The sequence below is a fragment of the Mus pahari genome, chromosome 23 (assembly GCF_900095145.1).
Source record: "Mus pahari chromosome 23, PAHARI_EIJ_v1.1, whole genome shotgun sequence".
NCBI classification, from domain to species: domain Eukaryota; kingdom Metazoa; phylum Chordata; class Mammalia; order Rodentia; family Muridae; genus Mus; species Mus pahari.
The window spans coordinates 31,015,471-31,029,147 of record NC_034612.1 but is presented as its reverse complement, the minus strand read 5'-3'; the positions used below and the strand labels follow the sequence as shown (position 1 = coordinate 31,029,147).

The following is a 13,677-nucleotide window of genomic DNA, read 5'->3' as shown; positions in this document are numbered from 1 at the left end:
GTGTGTGTGTGTGTGTGTGTGTGTGTGTGTGTGTGTGTGTGTGTCACTGCATGTGTGTGCACATGCATGTAACCTCAGGTATTGGTCCTCCGTCACTTCCCATCTCTTCTTTGAGATGCCATTCTTGCTGGCCTGGAGCTTCACCCTTTAGGCTAGGCTTAAGCTTGCAGGGACCCTCCTGTCTCTGCCTCCCGTCAACAGGATTACATGGTGTAATTTTTTAATGTAATTCTGGGGATCTCCACTCGGGTCTTCATGTTTGAAAGGCAAGCACTTTACTGACTCCCATCTCCCCAGTTCCCAAGATGTGCTTTAAGGACAGCATCTTACTGTGCAGCCCAGGCTAGCGTCATATTTGAGCTTCTCCCGTCTCAGCCTCCCAGGTGCTAAGATAACAAGTGAGCCACCAGGCCTGGCTGTGAGCAGTATTTGAATGTTTATTATACCACTGAGAAAACTGGCATGATAGTGTATCCCTTGTGTTACGTGATGTGCTACATGTGAAAGTAAGAGGCTGGTGACAGGCTGCGGTGGCACATGCTGATTCAGCACTTGAGAGACAGAGGCAGGTGGATCTCTGAGTTCAAGGTCAGCCTGGTCTACAGAGTGAGTTCCAGGACAGCCAGGGCTACACAGAGAAACCCTGTCTCGAAAAAGGAAGAGAGAGGGTAAAGAGAGGGGGGAGGAAGAGAAGGGAGGGAGGGAGGGGAGAGAGACAGAGACAGAGACAGAGAGACAGAGAGAGACTGGTGGGAGCCGGCAGCTGTGATGAGGTTTGTGTGAGAATATACTCTTCCTAAGATGTGCCTCCTTGGTAAAACATAAGAAGTACTCATCCCATGGGGGCTCAGTGGGGAGGCTTGAACCTTGTGTCTGGCTCTTTACACAGAGAGCACTGTGGTACAGGGTGACACTCAACAGAGCCAGGACTCAAACAGGTTAGACACAAACCCTTCATCCCTGCAGGCTGTGAAAATCAAGAGTCTCCGTGTGTCCGAGGGAGATGTAAAGGCAGGCTGCATTCAGAGAAACTTGACATACACCACCGGGTGGTCCCAAGTGAAGAGGATGGGTCAGACTAGGTTGCAGTGCTTAGAGGGGAAACGAGACTTGAAATTGAGTCTGTGATGTTGGATTCTTTTGGACTACGCTGCCTTGTCTGTGAACTATGTGGGGCACTAAAAACATACTCATAATCTGCATAGTAGACAAAAAAAACATTTACACACTTTATGTGTCACCAACTGTGGTCTGGAGCTGCATCAGTGATGGCTCCTGGATACCCTTCCGGGATCACATATGCCTGCCTCTTCTCAGGAGGAGCGGCATTGGTTTTTTCCTATGGGGGGGGGGAGGTAATTGAGGATGAAACATGTGACCTCATACATGTTACGGTACTGTAGGTGCTCTACCACTGAGCCACGCCCCAGCCCCTCACTGGGGGGATTCTAGGCAGGGGTTCTACCACTAAGCCACACCCTCAAACCCTTTTAAATTTTTTATTTTGAAGTATGATTTCTCTAAGTTCCCAGGCTCACACTGAGCTAATTGGATAGCCCAAGCAGGCCTTTTATTCGTGTTTTTTCTGCCTCAAATTTCTGAATATCTGGGATCTCAGACACGAAACTCCAGGCTCAGTTTAAATGAAGTGATTTCTGTGAAGGTTCAGACATGATGCTTGGCACACTGAGCCACTTCTGTAGGTTTTGTGATTCCCCTCCTGTGGACCTCACTGTACTACTGTGACATCTTGAGTTCCCGTGACACCACAGGCCTGTGACAACCTTGCCTCTGAGGCTGGGGATCCCCCATCATGTCAGCTTAAGTACGAAGGTTTTACCACAGTCCACCCTCCCATGCATGGGGCACCTCAGGTCGCGTCTCTGCGGCAGTGAGCACCCCGTGCTGTGTCCCTGAAGGGCAGGAAGCCATGCTTCCTAGACTCTTCTACTCAACCCCCACGATGTACGCTCTCAGCACCTGGCTTGCCAGTCTGCTGAGTGGGTCTTCACACAGAGTCACGCATTTGCAGTTCAGGGATTTGGGCTGTACATCACAGAGGTGCAGGGCAACAAGGCACCACCATCTTAGAGATGAATGGGCCCAGAGTGGAGTGGGGGGCGGGGATACGACTTCAGGATTATTTAAGTCGGTGTCCTGGTTTCTCTCTTTTGCTGTAACTAAGTACCCAGACAAAGGGCAACTTACAGTAGAAAAGGGTTGTTTTAGCTAGTTCCAGGCTGCAGTCCACCACAGTGGGGAAGTCAAGGCAGGAACCAGAGGCAGCTAATTATGTCACGTCTGCAGTCAAGACACAGAACAGTGAGTGCTGAATGCTTAGTACTCAGCTCATTTTCTCGGTTAATATACAGTCCAGGGCCTCAACCCAGGGAATAGTACAGTCCACTTTAATCAGTCCAGACAAGAAAACATTTCCTCATGGCGCGTTTACAGGCCAACCTGACCTAGACAGTCCTTCCTTACGACTCTTCCTGGGCTGGAGAGATGGCTCAGCAGTTAAAAGCACTGATTGCTCTTCCAGAGAACCCGAGTTCAATTCTCAGCAACCACACAGTGGCTCACAACCATCTGTAATGGGGTCTGATGCCCTCCTATGGTGTGTCTGAAGACAGCTGCAGTGTACTCACATACATAAAATAAATATATAATTGAAAAAATAAAAAAGACTCTCTTCCCAGGTGACTCTAAAGTTGTATTGACTGCTAAATCCCGCGTCACAGAACCTGAGTGCAGGGAAGGGTGGAGAGGCCGGCCAGGTTTCTGTTACATAGAAGCAAAATGTTGCAGTGTTCAACCACACAATTGGATGACTGTAGAGAACTGCTCTGCAAGCCTCCTAAGGTCAAAAGAGTGTCTTGGGAGATGTCTCAGCAGCTAAATCACTCGGTGCATAACCATGACGACCTGAATATAAATGTTAGATAGGTATGGCGGCCCGTTCGTAATCCTAGCACTTAGAACACAGAGTCAAGGGATTCCAGGGGCAGGCTGGGCAAGCTTTGGGTTCAGAATATGGATATATAATATATAACATATATAATATGATATATGATATGTTTTATATTATATATAACATTAATATATTGTATATTATATAACACATAATATAGTGTATGGTATATAATGTATAATAAATATAATATATAATGTGCAGTATATATTATGTATTATGTAATATATAATATAAATGTATATATGGTAGGGAGCAGTACAGGAAGGCACCTGACATCTATGGACTTACACATACACATTCCTGCACATACATGTACAGATATATGCAAATACATATACACTCTCATTAGAGACACAAACACATACATAAACACAAAATAAAATTTTAAAGTTTGTGGTGTGAAGTTGTTGTCAGTTTAATAAGGAGGCTAGGGAAGACCTCCAGCAAGTACCAGACACTGAGCACAATGACCAGAAACCAGGCTTGCCTGAGGCTCATAGGGAAACCCCAGGCTCCATGTCTCATGGAGCCTCATGTCTCCCTGAGGCCTCATTGCAATGACCGTCCTCTGCTCACTCACCCCTTCTCTACCCCCAAAGCTGCAACATCCCTGTGCTTCTGCCTCCTCATGGCCCAGCTGGAGGCTGCACAATTATTCCAATGCCATCTTCTGGTCTGGTTCCCTACGCGCGCGCGCACACACACACACACACACACACACACACACACACACACACACACAAACATGCACACATACACACACACATGCATATATACACACATGCACAGATACACACACACACACACACACACAGCCTCCCCTTGGCCACATATACAAAACTCAGTGCCTGGAAACTGGTGGGTGACATCCTACTTAAGCCTAAGGATGACCAGGAGGGTCTATTTGGCATTAACCAAGGTGTCAGGGCAGTGGCTCTCAGAGAGGATGAGGCTGAGAGCAGACAATAAAAATCAACCTCCCAGGGCTTTGTTAACTTATCACAGATACAGAGAAAATGAAGGGCACATTTCTGAATGATGAATGGGTTGAGTAGGAAACCACACAGGAAGATGGTTGCATCCATGAAAACACAGCACCCAAGAAAATGTGGGGTGAAGCCAAAGCAGAGCTCTGAGGGAGAATCATAGCTCTGAATGCCTATACTTGAAGGGAAGAAAATCCCAAGAAATGATGAAGACAAGGGCTGAGGTGAATAGATCTGAGATAGAATTAGTACAGAGAAAGCCAGGAAAGCCAGGAGTCAGGACTTGGAGTGTGTGTGTGTGTGTGTGTGTGTGTGTGTGTGTGTGTGCCAAACAATGGTTTTCAGGTGCATGTGTAGGACAACTTCAGTTATCCTCGGAGATGTCATCTGCCTCCTTTGAGACACTGACTCCTCTCACAGAACCTGGAGCTCACTGATTCAACCCTAGAGATCTTCCTGTCTCCACCTACCCAGCACTGAGATTACAGCCACACCTCTGATTTTTAGTAGGTTCTGAGGCTCAAACTCAGGACCTCATGCTTGTGCAGTAAACACTTTATCCCCTAAGCCATCCCATCAGCCCTTGGAATGGCTCTCTTGATGTCTCTTTACCTACACTGATGAGGAAAAAATGAAGATGGCTCGGATTCCTAGAATCACTAACAGAAGAGGTATTGTGGCTGACTTTACAGAGTTAAAAAAGGATTGTGGTCAGAACCATAAGCAACTATCGCCAATAAACAGGACAGTGTTAGGGAGACAAATTCCTGTAATGATACAGACAACCAAAACTAGCTCAAAAGAAGAGAAAAAGAAAAGACCAGAGCATATAAACTGACCCATAACGAGTAAGAACAGTGATCCCATCAAAACGCCCACGGGTCTGGAGAGATGGCTCTGTCTGCACAGTGCTTGGCACGCCTGTGTGAGGAGGATCTGAGTCTCACACCCAGAAGCCACTGTTTTTAAAAACCTGGTGTGGCGACACACTCCTATAACCACAGAGCTGGGAGGATGACAGGGCGGCTTCTCCTGCTTTCTATCAGAAAGTCCTGAGCCAGTGAGAGACCCTGTCTCAAAATAAGGAGGATGACACGTGAGGAACACCACCTAAGGCTGACCTATGGCTTCTACATATACAAACACACATGCACAAACACATGCATGTGATCTCAACACACAGGGAGAAGCGTGTGATCAAATGCCTCTAGTTGTAAGCTTGACTAAGCAAGAGAAAATTTAACATTAATTCTCCAAAACCTCCTCCAAAACGTCGGATGGGAAAGAATATTTCCCAGGTCATTCCTATCAGGCTGGAATGACGCTGAACTCAGAACCTGGCATTACAATTAAAGAAAATCACGGATGAATAACTCTTATAAATACAGATGCAAAATCTGTTTTATCTTACACCGAGAAAATTGAGTCAAGTTGTGTGTGTGTGTGTGTGTGTGTGTGTGTTGTGTGTGTGTGTAAATTGGATTCATCCTTGGGGTGGAAGGTTTAATTAGCATCTAAAAATCAGTTCATGGAACACACCACGTTGATAGAATCTTAAAAGCCACATGATCATCTCAATAGATGCAGGAAAGTCTGATTTAACAAAATCAGAATTGATGAGCCATTCATGACAGCAGTGGTCAGCAAGCCAGGAATGTGAGGGAACTTCCTGGGCCTAATAAATGACAACTATTAGAGGGAGAGGGAAAGAGATAGAGGTAGGCACACAGACAGACAGACAGACAGACAGACAGACAGACAAAATCATGTCCAGTGGTAAGGACTGGGGGGGTTTCCTCTAAGATCAGGAACAAAGAAAGAGTGTTCATTCTCTCTACTTCTGCACACTGAGGAGCTATGCAGAGCAATTAGGTATAAAGGAGAAAGAAACGACAAAAGAGCTGGTGAGGAAAAGCCCAGTGGTGGAGTGCCAGTCCAGAACCTCCTAGCGAGGGCTTGGACTCCACAGCAGCTAAGTATTTGCCCAGTGAGGGGCTGGGGTGTGGCTCAGTGGTAGAGCCCCTGCCTAGAATCCCCCAGTGAGGGGCTGGGGTGTGGCTCAGTGGTAGAGCCCCTGCCTAGAATCCCNCGGTGAGGGGCTGGGGTGTGGCTCAGTGGTAGAGCCCCTGCCTAGAATCCCNCNGTGAGGGGCTGGGGTGTGGCTCAGTGGTAGAGCCCCTGCCTAGAATCCCCCGGTGAGGGGCTGGGGTGTGGCTCAGTGGTAGAGCCCCTGCCTAGAATCCCCCAGTGAGGGGCTGGGACATGGCTTAGTGGCAGAGTTTTTACATAGAAAGCTCAAAGCTCTGGGTTCCACAAAACCATATCCATTAGTGCACGCACACACACACACACACACACACACACACACACACAAATGTACCCAAATTGAAAAGACAGAAGAAATAAAGTCTCTGAGCTGACATGATCTTACACATAAGACCCACACACACACACTAAGGAACTATTGAAACTAATAAATAATTTCAAATTACGCAGGCTTCCCAAAGGCCAGACTCTCTCACCCCAGGTGTACCACTCTAAGGACCATGTCTTTACACACTGACTTCTGAGTAGCCGGCAACACCCACGCTGGCACATTCCCTGAAAACTGTGAAACATTACTAAATAAAATTAAGGATTTAAAATCAACACGTGAAAATCAATTGTGTATTTGTACACTATCCATGAACATTCCTCAAATGAATGTAAAGAAGTAAAGCCCATTTATAATCATTGAAATAACAAAAACCATGTAGGAATAAATTTATCAGAAGAAATGCAAGATTTACTCGCTGTATTAGTGAGCTTTCTGACATTGTACATTCCCGGATACATGATGCTTAGGAGGTTAAAAACAGGTCGCACTCTCCAGAGACCAAGATCGGGGATGCTCTGGTTTTGGCCTCTGGTGAGGACAGCACATCATGGTGAAAGAGAATGTCAAGATAGGAGAGGACAGAGAGAGAGAAAGAGAGGGAGGGGAGCGGTCGAGGAAAGAGGGAGAGATTTTTCATATTCCCTTTATATCCTGTGTCCCTAGTGACAGACCTTTGGGTGACACTTGACATTCAACCTGTGGCACACACACTAAACCATTGCTGAAAGATTCTAGAACGTAGCTACAAGGAAAGGTATGCATGTGGACCAGGAGACTCCCTCTCGTTGGACAGCACCAGCCCTCAGTTGCTCTTCGAGTTGAGTGGGTTCACTGTCAGAATACCAGCTGGCTTTGCTTTGCAGAAATGTCAGGAAAAGGCCTGGAGAGATGTCAATTCCCATCACACAGGTAAAAAGCCAGGCACAATGGGGCACATCTATAACAGCACTAGGGAAGCTGGGAGGCAGAGGCAGGAGGAAGAGGAGGAGGGGGAGGGGGAGGAGGAGGAGGAGGGGGAGGGGGAGGGGGAGGAGGAGGAGGAGGAGGACACACTTGTACCTTTATATGAATTGGCAATGAAATGTCCCCCATTGCCTCATGGGTTTAAACACTTGGGTGCAGCAGGTGGTGCTGTTTGGGAAGGAGCTATAGAACATTTAGGAAGTACAGCCTTGACAGAGGAAGTGGGTAACTGGAGGTGAGTTTCAAGGCTTTATAGTCTGGCCGCACTTCCTGTTCATTCTTTGCTTCCTGACTGTGAAGGTGATGTGACCAGCTGGTCCCTGTTCCTGCCATCATGACTTCCACACTATGAGGCAGTGACCCCCTCCAACTGTGAGCCAGAACAAATCCTTTTCTCCCTTAAGTTCATTTTCTCCGGGTATTTTATCATGGCAGCAGAATCAGATGCCTAAATCACACCACAAACACAATTTAATGAAATGAATCATAAGCCTTGATTTAAAAGCTTAAACAAAACTGTAACAAGAAAAATGTAAGTCTTCGTTGCTTTGCTTTTAGACCAGTGTTTCTTAACCTGTGAGTCGTGACCCCTTTGAGATTAGGGTCACATAGATATCCTGCATATCAGGTATTTACACCATAATCCACAAAATAGAAAAATTACACTTATGAAGAAACAATGAACTAATTTTATGGTTGTGGGTCACCATATTAAAGAGTTGAGGAAAGCATTAGGAAAGTTGAGACCCACTGTGTTAAACAGCGGGTGTTTTATGAATGCTGAGGTGAGAACAGTCAACAAATTGGATGACATCTAAATTTAAAGGTTATGGGCCAGAGAAATGGCTCAGCAGGTAAAGGCAGGTGCCACCATACCTGTCTACCTGAGTTCAATCTCAGGGACCTACATGGTGGAAAGAGACCAGCTCTCCCAAGTTGTCCTCTGACCTCCACGTGTGTGCTCTGGCACACACTCATCCACCTACACACATACACACATGCACACAAATGGAACTTTACAAAAGAATTAAGAGTGTGTGCAAGAAGCATTGTCTATAGACAGTTGCAAGGAGATCTGATGACATGCAGTCTTGCATGCAAGATTCCTGAGGAAGCCCTGCAATTGGGTGAAGGCTCTGAACAGATACTCCTCGACACAAGTAGCCAACGTGCATACGAACAGGCACTCTGCACCATTAGTCATAGGAAAATGCAGAGCAAAACCACAGTGAGATACCATTTCACAAGCAGGGATCAGGTATCACAGAGAAGACAGAGGAGAGCTGGCATTGGCCAGAGAATGTGGAGGGGTCAGGGAGTGGTCAGGGTCCTGAGGCATCACTTGCTCCAATGGGAAACTGTGTCCCTTGCTTTGCAGTACACTGTAGCGGGTCCTCAAAATGTAGCACCCTCTTTCCTGGGTCTGAGGAGATGCCTCAGAGGGTAAGAGTATCTGCTATAAGACCGATGTTTTCACATTCCCGAAGTTCACATTTTCAGCATGCCATGCAAATAGAATACCAAGCATGGCTGTGCTGTGGAGTATAGGACAACAAGGTCACTGGGGCTGGCTCACCACCAGCCTACCTCCAGGGTCAGTGAGAGACCCTGTCTCAAATAAATAGAGAGAGTAGTGATAGGACAGGACCCCAAACATCCTCCTCTGGCCTCCACATGTGTGCATGGGTGTGTATACCCACACATGCTCACATACGTCTCACACACATACACAGTATTTTCCATCCAGCCTCCAATTTCCAGTTCTCTGTATCTATTCAGAGAATAAAAAGCACGTATCCCCACAAAATCCCAGTTATCAAGTCCTGGGCAGCACTGTCCATCAAATGACTCAAGAAGGCAGAATGAGCTCAACAATACATCAATGCATGAAGAACTAAACTGTGAAACCAACACAAGGAGCAATCATTTGACAATGAGCCTGTGTCCACCTGTGTGGGGGTGCACCTGTGTGTATAGGACAAGTCTGAGCTTGTGTCCACCTGTGTGGGGGTGCACCTGTGTGTATAGGACAAGTCTGAGCATGTGTCCACCTGTGTGGTGGTGCACCTGTGTGTATAGGACAAGTCTGAGCTTGTGTCCACCTGTGGAGAGGTGCACCTGTGTGTATAGGACAAGTCTGAGTGTATGTCCACCTGTGTGGGGGTGCACCTGTGTGTATAGGACAAGTCTGAGTGTATGTCCACCTGTGTGGGGGTGCACCTGTGTGTATAGGACAAGTCTGAGCTTGTGGCCACCTGTGTGGGTGTACCTGGTTTTATAGGGCAAAACTGCTGCCATTTTTTTTTCAGATACTGCACACCTTGAGTTTTTTGAGACAAGGTCTCTCACTGGTCCGAAACACACCTAGCAGTCAAGGCTGTCTGTGCAGTGAGCCTCAAGGACCGACTGTCTTTGCCTCCTAAGAGCTGGGGTTGCGAGTGTGAGCCACTATGCCCAGGTTTTTATGTGGGTTCTGAAGGTCAAACTCAGAGGAGGCTCCTTGACTCCCCAGTCTTGATGGACAGGTTTTGGAGGACGTGCCAGTGTAGAATAACCGAGCCACAGAATGCTGGGAGTCAAGGCATGTTTGTGTGTGATGATAGTTTAAATTATCACTGAACACAGTATCACCTGGGAAGAGTCTTGCTGAAGATTATCTAGATCAGCTTGGCCTGTGGACGGGTCTAAAGGCAAGGCTACACAAAGTTACACTGTTTCAGAAAAAGCCATTCCCTGGGCTCAGGCTTTGAACTGCCTTAGAGGAGAGAAAGTGAGCTGAGCCCTCTAATGCACACCTTCATTTCTCTCTGCTCTTGACTGTGGGTGTGTGATATAATCAGCTGCTCCAACACCCTGCTTTGTCTTCCCCGCAATGATGGACTGTGAGCTGGAATCGGGAGTTAGTGTAAACCCTTTATCCCCTAAGTTGTTGTCTTGTCGGGGCATTTTATCACAATCACAGAAGCAAAACAGGGAAGCCATGGGCACAGGAAGTACATTAGTTGTTGCCAGGAGCTGGTAGGTGTTGGGGGGGAAATGGATGGCTGGGTTTCTTTTTAAAATAATGAACACGTTTTCAATTGATTGTGTGACAGACACACAGTTTGCAAACCATTGAACTGTACACATTAAAAAGATGAATCACATGGCATATGAATTCTAGCCCAATAAAGAAAACTGTTTTGAAAGAAAGGGATGGGGAGGAGGGGGAGCCAGGGAGGAAGAAAGAGGAGGAGGGAGGGCAGATTGATACTTGCTTTAAAATGATCAAACTTTGAGAACAACATGGGGGGGGGGAGCTCTCCACAATCTGTGCACAGACAGAAAGCAGATGTGTGGATGCAGATGGGACACTCTGAAGATCTAGTGACTGCTAAGGGGGCTGGGAAGATAGTTCTGCGGAGACTGCTTGCTGTACAGCGTAAGGACCTGAGCTTGAATTCTACCTCTCATGTAAAATGCCGGGGGCTATGACCACACCTATAACCCCAGTGCATAGGGACAGAGACAGGGGAATGCCTAGGTTTGATGGATGTCAGCCTAATTCCAGGTTCAATGAGAGATGCTGTCTTGAAGGAGTAAAACAGAGATGATCAAGATGCCTGATGCTCTCTACCTTCCATTTGTGCACACAGGTGTCTATGTCTACACACCTGCATGTGTGCATACCCTGTGCATACGCACACACACACACCCACCTGAATAACCAGCTGACCATGTATTTTCTTCGAAAGAGTAACCACTCATAGGTATGAGATTTCTTTTAGGCAAGACAGAAGTACTTAAAATTATTGGACCATTATAAATAATAACGATAAATGAACAACTTAGTGTTGTTTAAAGATTGTTGAGGCTGGAGACATGGCTCAGCAGCTAAGCTCTTGCAGAGGACCCAGGTTCAGTCTGAGCACCAAAATCAGCAGCTCACACTCACAACTATATAGAATTACAATTTCAGAAGATCCGGCGCCCTCTTGTGTTCTTCATGAGCATTTGCACAGGCAAGGTGTACATAAACGCATACATGGAGACCTGCATAAATAATAAACAATCCCTTAAGTCATTGAATTAAAATGAACAAGTTTATAGTGTTCGAGTTGTATCATCTTAAAACTACATTTTAAAAAATGAACTGGGGCTGGAGAGATGGCTCGGCAGTTAAGAACACTGACTGTTCTTCCAAAGGTCCTGAGTTCAAATTCCAGCAACCACATGATGGCTCACAACCATCTGTAATGAGATCTGACGCCCTCTTCTGGTGTGTCTGAAGACAGCTACAGTGGACTTACATATAATAAATAAATAAATCTTTGGGTTAGAGTGAGCGAGGCCGGAGCAAGCAGAGGTCCTAAGTTCAATTCCCAGCAACCACATGATGGCTCACAACCATCTGTAATGAGATCTGACGCCCTCTTCTGGTGTGTCTGAAGACAGCTACAGTGGACTTACATATAATAAATAAATAAATCTTTGGGTTAGAGTGAGCGAGGCCGGAGCAAGCAGAGGTCCTAAGTTCAATTCCCAGCAACCACATGATGGCTCACAACCATCTGTATAGCTACAGTATCCTCATAAAATAAATAAATAAATCTTTTATGCACCCACCTAAATAAACCTCAAAGAAAATGCAGAAGGAAAAAAGCAATATAGAAGGAGATACAGACAGGATAGTATCATTTGTGCAGAATTTAGAAGCAAATGGTATTATATAAATATTGTTTGGAGAAAGATATATTCTTAGTAAGATAATACCTGCATGGAAAGAGCATATACCCCAATGACAGGACATTCCATCTCTCCCTATAAATTGTCCTTTAAAAACGTGTTACAGCTCATCTTTCTATTGTTTTGTGTTTAGTGTGTAAGAAAATTTATACTTGTATTTATGTCTCCATCCCCTTCTCCCTCGGATAAGAGGCAATCTGTCCTATGCACTTTTCTGTGCTATACGTTTATTTTTTTCAGCGGTCTTTGCCAGCCATCACTCCCAAGCGTTTTATAGTGTTGTTTCATAGCAGCATTTTTATTAACCTTGTTGGGGTTTATGCCTCACAGGAGGAGGGCCAGCTATGGATGACTACATGGAGACGCTGAAGGATGAAGAGGAGGCCCTGTGGGATAACGTGGAATGCAACCGGCACATGCTGAGCCGTTACATCAACCCCGCCAAGCTCACCCCCTACCTGCGCCAGTGCAAGGTCATCGATGAGCAAGATGAAGACGAGGTGCTCAATGCGCCCATGCTGCCGTCCAAGATCAACCGTGCAGGTAATGGAGGGAAGGGGAGAGTGTGACCCACACATGCTCAGTCAAGGGCATGCCTCCAATTGGCTCGATCTCCCTCCAGAAGAGGGCTTTTATTCTGGGGTCCTCAGATGTGTTGCTTGCCTTTCCCGAATGAGGCTTGGATGAATATCTACTCACCACCCCGACCCCCGCGCTAGGCACCACTGCCAGACTGATGACACAGCTCCACCAAAATCTCAAGGAACCAATGAGTTACTTATCAGGGTGTGTGAGGAGTTACCTAAGAACATATGGTGTTACTCACGAGAACAGAGTTGAAGAGTTCCTTAAAGGAGCATGCATGGGTGAGAGGTTGCATGTAGTATGTGTGAAGGTCTCCTGGCAGGAGCCTGGGTAACGGGGCCCTCACCTGAGCCTGGGTGAGCGGCCGCTCACAGGAGCATAGATGACTCTGACAGCTTCGGCACAAAAGCTCCAACCCAGCACGGGAGACAGACTCTTAAAGGCTGCACCCCTGGAGCTCTCTGTACAACTTACAGGCTGAAGGGTCCTCCCCACAGCAGTTGTCACTGCCTCTGAAACCGCTGGATGGGCCCTTGTGAACCTCCTGAGCTTCATGATGCCCAAACCTTGGCATGTCCTCACCTGAGCATCCCTGATCCTTTCCACATCAGGGTTGAAATGTTACAGTACCTGGAGCAAAGGGCATCATAGTAGGCCACTCCCCACCCTGTCTAAGCTTTGTGTGTGCAGAACTCGGAATCAGTGAACTTGAAGGGCTGGGTACATGTTCTGCTTTTGCAAACCTGCAATGACATTTAGCTTCACCTCATGTCAATGAATGTCAGCAGGTGGCAGATCACACTACTGATTAGTGGCACCTTTGACCTTGTCAACAGTAAAGACAACAGTGAGACCTGTACCACATCCCAGTGCTACAGATATAGATGTAGATGTAAATGTAGATGTAGATGCAGATGCAGATGCAGGTGCAGGTGCAGGTGCAGGTGCAGGTGCAGGTGCAGGTGCAGGTGCAGATACAGATACAGATACAGATACAGATACAGATACAGATACAGATACAGATACAGATACAGATACAGATACAGATACAGATACAGATACAGATA

At 46.5% G+C, this 13,677-nt stretch overlaps 1 protein-coding gene across 2 annotated transcripts in view; it reads left to right on the top strand.

Moving 5' to 3' along the window:
- Card11 (caspase recruitment domain family member 11) overlaps window positions 1-13,677 on the top strand; it is a 125,918-nt gene that overhangs the window by 72,282 nt on the left and 39,959 nt on the right. Inside the window, exons 1-4 of one of the 2 annotated variants that reach the window (XM_021186840.1) lie at window positions 1,898-1,902; window positions 7,882-7,883; window positions 8,801-8,806; window positions 12,354-12,568. In XM_021186840.1, the coding sequence (XP_021042499.1) occupies window positions 8,802-8,806; window positions 12,354-12,568 (220 nt within the window). In that variant the 5' untranslated portion in view covers window positions 1,898-1,902; window positions 7,882-7,883; window position 8,801. Of the gene's footprint in view, window positions 1-1,897; window positions 1,903-7,881; window positions 7,884-8,800; window positions 8,807-12,353; window positions 12,569-13,677 lie in introns of those variants that run through there. The other variant, XM_021186839.1, reaches the window with a different exon arrangement.